The sequence below is a fragment of the Oryza sativa genome, chromosome 1 (assembly GCF_034140825.1).
Source record: "Oryza sativa Japonica Group chromosome 1, ASM3414082v1".
Taxonomy (NCBI): Eukaryota; Viridiplantae; Streptophyta; class Magnoliopsida; order Poales; family Poaceae; genus Oryza; species Oryza sativa.
The window spans coordinates 20,920,988-20,934,577 of record NC_089035.1 but is presented as its reverse complement, the minus strand read 5'-3'; the positions used below and the strand labels follow the sequence as shown (position 1 = coordinate 20,934,577).

The 13,590-nt window shown below is 38.0% G+C and overlaps 1 protein-coding gene across 1 annotated transcript; it reads left to right on the top strand.

Moving 5' to 3' along the window:
- The first annotated feature begins 383 nt into the window (after positions 1-383).
- Positions 384-13,226, top strand: LOC4326181 (uncharacterized). Its single transcript, XM_015766049.3, has 12 exons — positions 384-567; positions 812-1,093; positions 3,006-3,419; positions 4,110-4,493; positions 5,101-5,298; positions 5,974-6,333; positions 9,376-9,813; positions 10,283-10,471; positions 11,048-11,296; positions 11,570-11,659; positions 11,852-11,896; positions 11,990-13,226. Exons 2-12 carry the CDS (start codon positions 842-844, stop codon positions 12,947-12,949), a joined length of 3,579 nt encoding a protein of 1,192 aa, XP_015621535.1. The 5' UTR covers positions 384-567; positions 812-841; the 3' UTR covers positions 12,950-13,226.
- Positions 13,227-13,590: the final 364 nt, after the last annotated feature.

The window sequence follows — 13,590 nt, the reverse complement described above, 5'->3', positions numbered from 1 at the left end:
ACTGGATGCATCACCACCTGGCACCAGTGTCTGCAGCATTCAAAACCTTTCAGTTACTTCCAGAAAAAAAAAGAACATTTTTTCCCTTCCTTCTGCTCCTTCCTAAACTACAATCGAAAAATTTCAAGATAAAACTTGTGAATGAAACCAAAAAAGAAAAAAAAAAGAAACTTTCCATGAGAGAGATAAGAACATCTTAGGAGTAGAAACAATAACTTGCAGCTGAAAAGAGGGAGCTTTTTTTTTGGTAGAGAGGTGAAGGGTTAATAAAAGAGGGCTCTTTTGGTTTTTTTGGGCTCAAAAGCAAAGCAGGAGAAAGGCAAGAGAGAAGCAGCAGTAGAGAGAGAGAGAGAACAAGTAAACTCTCACACCAAAGAAGTGCCGGATTTTTGTCAGACTACTCCCTTCCTCTCCTCTCTTCTGTATCCCATACAGCCTCTCCTCTCCTCCCCTTCTCCTGCAGGTTTTCGTTTCGCCTCCCCCCACCTCGCGCCGTCTACTTGTGCTAGAATTCCGACTCCATCCGCCATTACTCCCCGAATCGGCCTCCGGGGCAATCAATCTTCGGTAGGACTCGAGAAAGCTGCGTCTTCTTTCCGCTGTTTTCTTGCTGTTTTGACCGCGTTTTTCTCCCTCCCCAAAATTTTGAGCTTCCTTGGTGATTGATTTTAGTTTTTGTCGAGGGGGAAGAGGTTCGAATCTATCCGGTTAGGATTCTTGGGTGGAGAATTGGAGTATTTTTCCACGGTTCTTGCTTTTGCTTGGGATGTTTTGTTCTGAGGATTTTTTTTTTGGTTGTTTTGTTCTGCAGGTTTCTTGGCCGAAACCCTGGCTGTGGAAGATGGATGGTGTTGACAAGGATAAAGGGAATGGGAAGGTGCATTTCAGGGATTCCTCTCCCCAGGAAGCTTTCCGAACCTACAAGAGGCGCCGGCAGCCACGGCCGGAGCCGCAACAGCAACCGCAGCCGCAGCCGCAGTCAGAGCCGGAACCACAGCAACAGCCACAGCCACAGCCACAGCCACAGCCACAGCCAGAGGCAGAGGCAGAGGCAGAGGCAGAGGCCAAGGCTGCAGATGTTCTGGCACGGCAGGTATAATCCTTGGGGGAAGAACTCTGAAAGTGCCTGTTTGTTGCATTGAAAAGTTATTAGTCTGAGAATTGCGTTGAAAAAGTTAATCTAAAACTGTTTCATTGGTGTGATGTGCTAGATGTTAGTGTTTTGTAGCTTGTGGACTTGCTAAAATCTCTGTTTCTTTTTTGTAGTATAATAGAATGGAATGATAGCATGGGATTGTTAGATGCTTGGAATAGCTTAATTCTGCACCTGGCGATATGTGGCTAGGAAATTAGGATCTTGTACTTGCATGACAAAAAAAAAATTGTAGTAGTAATGCTTTTATTTTGCAGTCTGGAAGAAATGGCAAAGATTTATTATGAGTGCGTAGAGCAATAATTCATTACTTAGTTGTCGGTATGTTGTGTTCAAATTATGTGATGAAACAAGTGAATAAATATAGATAATGTTCTGCCATTAGCATTTTTATAGTCATTCATGTCAGTTCATTCTAGAAAGGAATGTACATAATTCTCCTCTGGGAATTTATGTTCACTTTTGATATTTATTAAATTATAAACAGGACAGAATATTTTGGAGGGCACATCCTCTATCTTTCGTTAAGAAAAGGCATACTGTGGTGCAAACATGGAATGCTTATGTTTTGGGTTACTTGGTCCTGTTTACCAAACTGTATATGTTTTTTTCTCATCCATAAGTTCTATGGGTTTCATCTTCTACAATGCATTTGTGAATCCCACAACTGTCAACTCCTGTAAGACTTAAGTATTTTTTAGACAATTCACTTATTTGATTTTGTGAATCACCCTTTTTTTATTGAAGAACTATATTGCTTTCCAATCTTCTCTTCTGTTGAGTGTTTTAGTTTTTGTCATAGAGACTCGAAGCACCACTTCATTCTTTCAGATACTGGGAGTTTTTACTTACAAAAGACAATGTTCCATACTAATGGATTCAGGTTCATAACTTGGAGTTCTAGTGCACTATATTTGATATTTTCCCTACTCGCAATTGTTCTTGCTTTGGTCTTCTTCGCATGGGTTTTGTGTACCATGTGAAAAGGGCACAGTAGAGCGTTCATGGATTTTCTCACTTTTTTTTTTGGTTGACAACCCTGCTAATCTTGGTTTTGAGGTAATGTGCAAATATAGTGCTCACAGCTTCCCTCTAGATCTAGCTGCTCCCAAAGTTTCATCTCTTATGGATAATGCTTTTCTTCTAACAAGTAGCAATATTCAAAGGAAGGAAACCTGAAAATACTCAATATCTTATTCCAGTAAGATATTTGGTATTTCTTAGTTTTCAATCTGCATTTTTTGAATAACTATATTGCTTCCTAGTTTTCTGCTCTGTTGAGTTCTATTTGTTTTTAAATGACTTCGTAGACATGTTGAAATTCCTCGTATCAACGTTTATGGGGTAACTCTATCTAGTTTCAATTGCACTCTCTTCATTAGCATCACAAATGGAAAAGAGGTTCTGAGTCAAGAGGCAAAAGTCTCACGTGATATAACGGCATGCAATTTTTAACTTTTTAGTTACAGAATGTCGTAAACTCACATAGAAATTTGAGCATAATAATGTTACAACTTGCGAATACTATGTTAATGTTGAAATATGAGTGGTAAATTGATTTTGTCATGTTAGAATCTTGAGTGGTATTTTGCCAATTAGGTTTCCAGCAAAATAATGTTGGGTAGAACATTTTCTGAAACAAAACTTTGTTGGAAGTATACCTTTACTTTGTCAACTGTAAAATTTCCGTAACTTGTTTCTTTACCAATTGCTGTTTCCCTTGTGCTATACATTCTATTTCAGGACATTAAGTTATTATGGCTTGGCATATCCACTGAAATTTGTGTTTATAGTGCAGAATAAGTTAATATCATGACTACCATACCACTCTTTAATTTTTTTGATTTTGCAGGTGACTGAAACATTTTGGAAAAGTAGGGACATTGGATGGAAGCATGGCATAATGATCGACGAGAACAGACAACACTGGAAGTGCATGTATTGTCACCTGACTAGATATGGTGGTGGTGTCTCTAGACTTAAGCGGCATCTTGCTGGTGATCTGGATGTCAAAATGTGCCCAAAAGTTCCAGCTGACGTCTCTGAAAAAATAAGGGAGCATTTGCGGAAGAAAAGAGAAAGGCGAAAGAAGCGAGCTGCACAAAATCGTGATAACTGTGTGACGGCTAAGAGCACCTCTGATGATATCAAGTCTGGCAAAGATCCTTTACCCGTTGATTCAGAGGTGCTGACTGGAGTAGACACTGTTCTTGAAGAAGTTACTAACCAAACGAACCATGATAATCAGGATCTTACTTATCCCAAGGTATACAAAGTGGTACTTTTTTTTCTCTATTTCATTTTCTACTCAGTGTGATCTCTACAAAAAACATCATCTGGAGTATTTTAGTTGCCATCTGTTTGATTAGTGTAAGCAATCATACACCTGTGGACTTGAAATGTATTATGTATATGCTTCAGTACCTACTAACTTATGTACTTCCTCCGTTTCACAATGTGAGACTTTCTAGCATCGCCCACATTCATATAGATACTAATGAATCTATATTCATATGTGCATCTAGATTCATTAACATCTATATGAGTGTGGATAATGCTAGAAAGTCTTACATTGTGAAACGGACGGAGTAGTTAATTCAGCAAAATCTAGTACTTATGCAGCTGTCATAGCAAAGATATTTGATCCCTGAAAAGTGAACTTAGAAAAATAATTTCATAGAGACTGCAAGGCCATCATGTGTGAAAACAACATAGTCACTAAAGTATGAGTTCATATCTCTTGACTTTGTGAATTCTTAACTTATTATCCTTAAAGACTAGCAAAATCACATGTCATTAACTGCTAACTATAAACCTTTCACACGTAACTTGTGCCCTAGTACTGTAATTGTTCACTAAATATTTATATCCTACATTTTTTTGGTTTATTCTGAGCAGTAATAAACTACCAATTATATTGTATGGATTCAAATTCAAAGTTTACATTGATTTGCAGGCTACCATGTTGTTACGAGGGATAAGAGATATTGGGTGGGAGCATGCAGTGGATCTTGATGGAAATAAAAGACGATGGAAGTGCAAGTGGTGTTCTTTATGTCGAAGTGGTGGTGTAACTACATTGAAGGCTCATCTTACTGATAGTAGTTGCCCAAATATTCCTAAGGAAATATCAAAAAAAGTGTTGAACTTTATTGAAGAGAAAAGGGCAGCACGCCATCTTTTTAATAGCGCTGCAAAATCTCCTTTCAATGTCAAATTTGACGAGGATGCAGTTAATCTCTCAGAAATACAGGTGGAAGGTACTCCACCATTGACAGATGATCGACAACCTTTAGGAAATTCCTTGCATATACAAACATCAGAGTGCACCATTAATGAGGTATTATGGTCTTATTCATCCCATATCCTTTTCTTTAGGGTGTTCCCTCCCTTATTGAGTATGTTACTTTAGATGCAGTAAATTTATTTCAGATTCATCACAGCCCAAGGCAGTGATTATCAGTTGTTCACCGATAATCACACCTTGCACAGTATTGAAACATCCACTCATAATGCAAACATCCATCTCAAGTCAATGAGGGTTGCCACTGGCTTCATATTCTGTTAGGGCACCCACCATTTCCTATGTTAATACTGATTTGAGTGGAAATATTCATTATTGACGCAATAAAAGATATGGAATTTGACAGGCAAGATAAATAGAGCCAAAACAGTTAAAATTGTTCTCAAGACATCTTTGTGGATCCCATACAACTGTAATTACTTTATCTTGCTTCAGGGCCATAGAGAAATGATCCTCATTACATTTAGCCAATTTTCTAATAACTTCTGGAGACCTACACTTGAAATTTCATGCAAGTTAAACACCGAGAAGGGGATAAAACCAGACACACCCACTTTCTTCAGAATGTACCATAGCTGTCTCACTTCTTTGGACAAATGTTTTTCTAGCATTGGAACTTACTTGCATATTTTGGTTTACTTAGTTTGAAAAGGTGGCAGCTGGAAGCAACCAACAGGGTGCAGAACATAGCAACCAACTACTTAACCATGGTGAACAGCTGATGAAAAGCAGCGATCAACCTGAGGAGCACTGCACCTTGGAACATGGAAGGTGCCAAGTACTTGACAATAATAAGCAGCAGACTATGGACAATAAAACTGATAATCCGGAACACAAAGAGGTAATTTCCTTCTTCAACCTGACAAAAACAACATAATCCTGTAGAAAGGTATCAGTTCTGTTTGTGCTATTGACAATCAAGTTATGGATTATTTTTTTTCCTCACAGGCTCTGTGCTATGACTAATACTTGTGGAACCTTTATATTGAGTGCAATTGTTATGACTTCTCTAGATTTTTGCAGAAAATAAAATTAGAGTGTCATCATAAGTTGTATACTGTAAGATATACTCCACAATTGAAAAATGCAAAAAAGATAATATGCCAGTCATAGACAAAAATATTTACAGGAAAAGATGGGTATTCTCCAATACATTTTTTCTACCATGACAGCATGTACTTCTGTCCAAAATTCCAAGGCATATTTTTGTCTTTCTCATAGACCAAATAGGCATTGAAAATAACTGTAGATTACCCCATAAATTGTTATCTATAAGCGCTAAGTCAAATGCATTCAAGCATATACATTTATTTGATGTATAGAGGGAAAACCGCACTTATTTTGCACCGGAATATGAAATAAGCTCTATATTAACAAACAAAACTAATATGCTTTATTATATTTCTGGAGGGAGGTACTACCTTTTTCTAGTTTTCAGTTAAGTAACATGTGTAAGCTATATTTCTGTTATGCATAAAAATTATGCTGTGTTCTGACCTTCTACACTTATTTGTAGGTCTTGAAACACCCTAAAAAAACTAGGTTTAACATAAGGAAGCATATAGTTATCGTTGATGAATCTGCAAGGCATTGGAGGTGTAGATATTGTGGTTTGGATGGGTATGGCAAAACGTCTAGGCTCCATTTTCATCTTGCTGCTGTGTTTCGACATCCTAAGTGCCCAAGTGTTCCAAAAGAAGTTTTTGCAAAGGCACGGCATCATATTCACTTAAAGAGAAGGCTCAATGTGAAAAAGGCTGGGCAACAAGCTCGTTCAAGGCCACATATTCTTGGGCAATCGAGTCAGCAACAGCAGAACAACAATCCGGTACCAGAGAATCCTCCTCTACCATCTAGTAATAATGATTGCAGTGGGGTATCCTTTTTAATCCTATTCTTCCTGTTCTGTCCTTCTATTTTCCTGTCATGTCATTGTCATCAGTTTATTATGTCAAGAAATGCCTGTACTCGTTAAGGTAACAATGGTTGAATTTGAAATGAGTCAAAGGGCCATCTGTTAGTCTCAGATGCAAAAGAATGGTAGGTGTAAGCATTCCGTTTGTGGCTTTATGTTGTGATGAAACTTTCTGCCATAGATAAAATTCTTGGTTGCAGCAATCATACACAAATAACTGTAATTTCTATTTGCAAATCTGGCCAACCTAGGCTAATATGATCAACACAATGAGGTTGTAATCCCATGAAAGGTACACTGTGTGCCATGTTTTTCCATTTACGCTCTTCATTTTTAGGTAACTTCCGTTAAGGAAAATCAATGTGTTATGGACTGGCATTATGGGTGTAAGTATCAAAGGCGTACACGCATGGCAGCAGTGCCTTGAAGAATTCAATATTTAGTATCTATTTCCTATTGTGTCATTGATATAGTTCCTAATTCATTTAGTAATTATAATTTTATCCTTCAACACCTGTAATATAAAGGTGCCTTAGTGTGTTAGGGAAATTAAGCACTATAATAATTAAAAGGGCTTTGCCCAAACAGAATCCATGCCGAGTAGAGTTTCTGACCATTCAGGATGAGCCTGCTCGACCAGAGGGCACTCAGCCCTATCCTTCACTGATTGATTTTGCTATTGAAATATTACAATACGATCCCCTCCCTCAAAATAAATAAATAAATATGCCTAACTTTAGAATGATCAGTATTTCCAGTGTACTAAAATACAAAAATGTATAAGAGTACTAGCCACAACAAAGAATTGAAATCCTGATTAAAATCGATCATGAGTCTGTCCAAAATTTAGTAGTTCCATAGCAGCATGATTGATAAGCCAAAGTAGAGACAGTTTGGTAATAGAAACTGGAAAACCAGGTGAAAGAACTCAAAGGTAAAACTTGAAACAAGTGTTTTTAATTACTTCTACTCCAGATGGTTTACACCTTGGATTTTGTTGGTTTGCAGTGATATCAGTTAATTTTCACTGATAATGTCCACATTTGTTGGGTGCTCTGCAGATCAAATGGAAAACCCTTTGGAATTTTGGTGTATAAATTGTCCTGAGATTTATTAGACCAACAAGGGAAATCCATAATCACAGGTCCTATACTTTAAGAAACAAAGGGCAACGACAGCTGGGTATTATTGGTGACAATTTTACTAATGAATAATATGACGACTTTAGGAGCCCCACCCAGTTGTTTTTTCTCGAATACGCAAGAGACCCCACAAAGTGTGTTGTGTGCGTAGCATCTGCATATGATTTTGTTTGATACCACAATATTAATAAGACATACATGGTTTGCCCATTATCCTTAATCTACTGTAATTCCCAAATCGCATCCCGTAATACCAACCACACTGCCAGTATACATCGAGTTACGCTAGCATATAATCAATGTTGGTCCAAGATGTAGCGCTTCCCGATTAACCAATTTGGGTGAAGTGACAATGAAAACCTAATAGTGCTTTTTTTTCCTCTTCATGAATACGCAGGAGTGCTGGTTGACAAGGATTTAAGAAAACAGTTTAATTCTTTGGTAATCCTTGTAGCTTGGGAGATATGGAAACATCGCAATGACTATGTCTTCAATGGTGTCTCTCCTAATGTGAACCTGGTTGTCCAGTCAATTACAAATGAGGGTGCCTGGTGGTGTGTCGTAGGGGCAAAGGGTCTTGGTAGATTGGTTGTTGGTAGCTTTTGCCTTTTGGAACTTTTGTTGTTTTTGTTTTCTTGTAATTACTTTTCTTCTTCTTAATGAAAAGATGTGCAGGGTCTCCTGCGTGTTCACGAAAACAAAAAAGCCTAACAGTGAGGTGTTACGCATGTGGCCCATCGGCCCCTGCCCCCATATGGAGGCTGGACATGAGTGAATTTTGGGCCATAGGGTGTTACAACTCATAGTAGGCAGCTCCTTTATATGATCAGAATATAAGCAATCAGATTTCTGTCTTAGGCTCTTAGTTATCTCTAGAAGAGATACGGTTTTATTGAAAGCCAACAAGGCAACACCTGCTTTCCTAAGCATTTAACCCAGCCCGTGGCATTTAGCGAAGTCAAGAACACAATTCAGTTTTGAATTTCCATTGGCAAAGAATGACCGAAAAATATTTATTGTTCATTACATGTATATATAATATATTTTTAATTTGAATACCTGTTTTGGCACATGCATTAATCTAGTACCATTAATGCTTAGCCTTGTTCTGCTTACTAGTAAGTTTTGCAGATGTGTATTTTTATATAGTCTATTTCACTATAGTTTACTAGTGTCGTAGTGTGATGCGCTACTTTTGTCGTTTAGTTTTGTCACAAACTAAAGTATAAACAAACATTTGATCTTATCTTCTGTTTTTACGTATGCAAATCAAATCTTGCCTTTCGGTGCTCTCACATAAAGTCTGCAATGTTCCATTTGGAATGCAATTTACTCTCCTACAGTATCCTCTTATTTGAATAGCAGAACTAGAAGGTAGCAATTGATAACATTCAATCATCCATTACAGTCCATTTCTTTCTTCTTTCCCCTTGGGGACATATGCTCATCCATTAAATACTTTGCATACCGCTGTACTTTAGTCTTTACTACTTGTGGTAAATACACTATATCAATAAAAATCCTCCATTCCTGTTCAGTTCGGAAACGGGATTCCTTAAGAGTCACATCTGACTTCCTTGATAAATTGGGACAGGAAACCTTTTTTTAAGTCAAATCTACAAGCTTATTCAATGTGTTTCATGTCCAAGTTTCTCTTCATTTATTAGTTTGCCTCTTCAATAAAATACTATCTTTGAATAAAATACTATCTTTGACTACTTTTATATTCATTATTTGTACCATAATTACTTCATCAAATGAGCACTGCATTATGTTTGCGGTGCTATGTTACACATGGCGCTTTCAACATTCATGCTGCAATTTAACTTCATACTTAGAGGTGCGCTGTATGAAATTGTAGGTACTTTCCAATTACCCAACAAGATTGAGGGACAATGCATGGGAACATTCGCTTATTCATGACAAAGAGAAGGGCCATTGGAAGTGCAAGTGGTGCAGTTTAGAGGGTTATCATGGCATAACTAGATTGAAGTGGCATCTTGTTGGGTGGCAGAATCGTCCTCAATGCCTAAATGTTCCAGAAGATGTTGCTAAAACTATTCGGGATAAAATGATATCAAGAGAGAAGCAGAAAGAAGGAAGATTGAATCTTGATGTTATTGACAGTTGCAACATGCCATGCTCTTCTGAGAGTTTACAGTTTGATCAAGAGAATTTTGCTGAGGTAATGCAGGGAAAAGGTTCTTCTGAAGATTTTAATCAAGCTGAAAGACAATCAAACACATTGAACACAGTATGCAATACCACTCATCCTCCACAGAACAGCAACAATTATCAGGTCTGTCCTTGTTGTTATTCTTGTCATGCATTTTGTCAGAAGTTCAGAACTAGGAACTGGACAATTACCACATAACAGATTGATGAATTACATGCTGTTTTGTAGAAATTTGTATGCTTCGATTCTTCTGATGGAGAACTTTGCCCTGTATTCAGACTTAGACTAGGATTCATGTAAATGTTTGTACAAATTTCAAATTATAGCATCTTCTTGGCTGTAGCAGAGTTTTTTAGTACTTGAACTTTTTTTATCAGTTTTACCTGTACATTTTGCTTGTACAAAATCATGTGAGAATTAACATTGCATATCCTAGTAAACTCAGTCTGATACTGATTTAACTGCCTTATCTTGTCACTAAAACACATAAAAAGGAGTTACATTGATGCCTCTCTTTTGCAATATTTTCTTTGGTGTACATGGTCAATACTTTGGAATAAACTATTTTTTCATCAAAAATTTAATTGTACAGGGACTTCAAGAAAATGGATTATATAGTAGCAAAAACAAATCTGAGAAGCAAACTGAAAGATATGACTGTTGGAGTCACTGGCGATATGTTTTAGATGGACTGATGCATTTGCCAGGTGCACTAGAGGGTCCTGGCATTCAGAGTTGCATCCGTGATGTACTTCTTTACGGTTCTGCTGAATTTGGAACTGTAAGTATTTTTTGTTATACTCTAATATTCGTTCTTTTGCGATTATAATTTACTAGGAAGATGCCTATTCAGATGCACCGCCATGCACCCACACCACCCCATCTCTACCACCCACCAAGAAGTGGTTCTCCCTCTAGTGTTGTATTAGTATTTATGTCATGTTTGGCTTCCTTACCCATTCTTTCATAGTAAGGTTGGTGGTTGTTTTGTTCCCTTGATTTGGTTTTAGACAAGGTCAGCAAGGTTTTCCTTTCATAGAATGCCAATTTGGTTCTCCTCTCCAGCAAGGTTTTTCCTTGCCCACTAGAAAAGCTATGTAAGGCTAGTAAAATAACCAAATATGCCGTTGGTAACCCACAGTATTTCTTTGCTGCAAACTATGTATTGGCTAGTGGGAATCCTTGATTGCATGTTTGTTGCATGGAACATTAGGTATCAACCCCATTCTCTTCATGCAATTCTCTTCTGTAGTTCTTTGAATCATGGAAGCACTGCAAATCGACAACTCTAATAATCTATTTAGAGGATACTGCATTTTGTTGTCAGACTTCAAAATATTTTTCTTTATCCTATCAGGTTGGGGACAAAGTGGAAATGGATTCCAACAGAAAAGTGTCAAGTGATGGGAATATTGCTAAGTGTCAGAGTGTTCTTGTGGATGTTTTAAAGTCAGAGAATTTTGCCTTATTGTGCAATGTGCTTGGCAGAACTGTCCATCAAGATGAGCAAAGGACTAAGTATTTTGATTTTACCATGATTGACTCAAGGATGAAAAATGGAGATTATGGCCGTGCACCATTATTATTCAAACATGATTTGAAAATGGTTACCCCACTACTTTAGAATATACTCCACTCCAGTTATCTCTGACTTATGTTTGTATCTCAGATATATGATGCCTTTTATTTCAGTCATGTGTTTATCAGCTTTTTTTTTTTTTACCAAAACTGAGTTTGCATTTTATCATGCGAGGCATCTATTTTCTAAACCTTTTTTTTTCTTTTGAACAAGTCAAGAGAGCTGCATGTCATTTCATTAATTTTCAAAACATTTTCGTAGTGATAAATGGTGAATAAAATAGTTTTGATATGGTTGCAGTTATGGGAAGATCTTAAAATGGCTGGTCAAGATATCATTGACCTAGCAAATAATCTTTCAAGCCTCACAGAAACGTCCTACACAAAGCAGGCAAGTACTTTATGGCTAGATCTTTTATAGCTCTCATGTTCTATATTTTTTCTTTCCTTTTGAAATCTCCTATAGTTTTTTTTTTATGTTTCAATTAGAATTAGAATTGCGTTGAATTTTGGATTCATATTCTCTGTAAATAGTTCATCTGACATTATTCTTGACACTACAATCTTGTATTACATTCGTTAGGTTGAAAGAGAGAGGGGATCAGATGATAGTGAAGAGAATCTGAAGGTGAGTATTCTGTTGCTAGGCTATTTCTTTGCCTTTTCTGTTTATGTCATGCCTTGCCTGCCTTTTGCTCAATATTATTGTACCAACATATAGGGAGCTGCGGCGACCAATTTGGAACCCATGAACATGGTCAAGTCAAATGCATTGGTACTTTCAACCTCACAAGGCTTCAACCAGTTGGATCAACCAGATCCAATGGATGTTTGCGATGAACAAAACGGTACTAACTGCAATGAATGTGGCAAGGTAGCGAAAATTGATAGCATCCTCACATGCAAGAGATGCATGCTAGCATTCCACGTCTCATGCATTGAACCTCCTGTGCCATCCACTTCAACTGGAAGCTGGTGTTGTAAAACCTGCAGCACCATCTGTAACGAATCAGCTGAAGTTGGCATGGCCTTGGTCCATTATGAACCAAATCGTTTGCACGGACATTGCGTCGCATGCAAGGACCTTGAGTTTTGCAGGCCTCCAAGGTGTGAGGAAACTGCCAGTGAAAGGGCACCTGCTGATAACTCCAGAGCAATTGTGATTCCCAGTGCAGAGCCTGTTGAGGATGTGGAATTGTCAGATATTGATGTCAGGGGCTTATGCAAGATGTGTGGAAATCCCGAGGAGAAGGACAAGAGATTCTTGGTATGTGGTCACACCCATTGTCTATATAAGTACTACCACATTTCTTGCCTGAAGGCTACACAGATCGCTAGTGACAAGCAGCTGGACAAGCCCTGCTGGTACTGCCCATCGTGCCTTTGCCGAGTTTGCCATTCTGACAGAGATGATGACCTGACCATTCTGTGTGACGGCTGTGATGAAGCTTATCATCTCTACTGCATAACACCCCGTCGAACTTCAATACCCAAGGGGAAATGGTACTGCTCATCATGTGCGATAGAGAGAGCAAAGGAGGGGATGGCGCGGCATGAGAAAAGGATGCTGAAACTCCATAGGAAGGATGATCCTGGGCTGCAAGGCATGAGATATGAAATGGTGGACATGATACTCGCTGCTGCGGAGATGCTTAGCGATGATGAGCAGCAGGGGACCTGAATCACCTTTTCTTTTTTCCTGATCAAACAGAATCATTTAGGAAGTTGAACCTGTCATCTTTTTTTTTTTTGCTTCACCTCATTTAGGTTATACCTAATTAAAGTTAAACAACTTGTCGTCGTCGGAAGTTTAAGGGATCGAGTTAAGTACTCAGGTGGTTGAATATTGGTTTTGTCTGGGGAACAGTGGTAGCGAAATGTCGCTATATTGTGTACCTGTGGGTGCAATTTTGTGAACAGGCTCCAATTGAAGTGAAAAATGCTGAAGAATTTCACCAGGTCGTTCTCATGCGTCGTTTAATGTTTAATGTTTAATGTTTTGGTCTAATGCTGGGAGAATTGCTTGCAATATTGATCTTGTAGGATGCTGTAACAGTGAAATTGTCAATCAGTGTGATCTTCTAGTTTACACTGGTTCTCTTTGAAACAGGTTTGTTTTCAAGTTTCAACCAACATGCATTGAGCATTTGAGTGTGGACATGACTCAGTTTACAGGTAACACAGGAATTTGATGTCCTTTTTTCCTTTCTGTAGTAATTTGGTAGGAACCAGTTTATTTTCTGTCGGAATCGAGAAAGTTTCTCTCGTTCCAAACAGGTATTAACTATGTTTTTTTTTCCTTTCCATAGCTACATGGAAAGG

Coding starts and splice junctions, on each gene's coding strand:
- LOC4326181 (XM_015766049.3), top strand. CDS start 842: ATGGATGGTGTTGACAAGGATAAAGGGAATGGGAAGGTGCATTTCAGG. Junction 6,334..9,375: donor GTAATAATGATTGCAGTGGG/GTATCCTTTTTA, acceptor ATGAAATTGTAG/GTACTTTCCAATTACCCAAC. Junction 11,897..11,989: donor ATAGTGAAGAGAATCTGAAG/GTGAGTATTCTG, acceptor ACCAACATATAG/GGAGCTGCGGCGACCAATTT.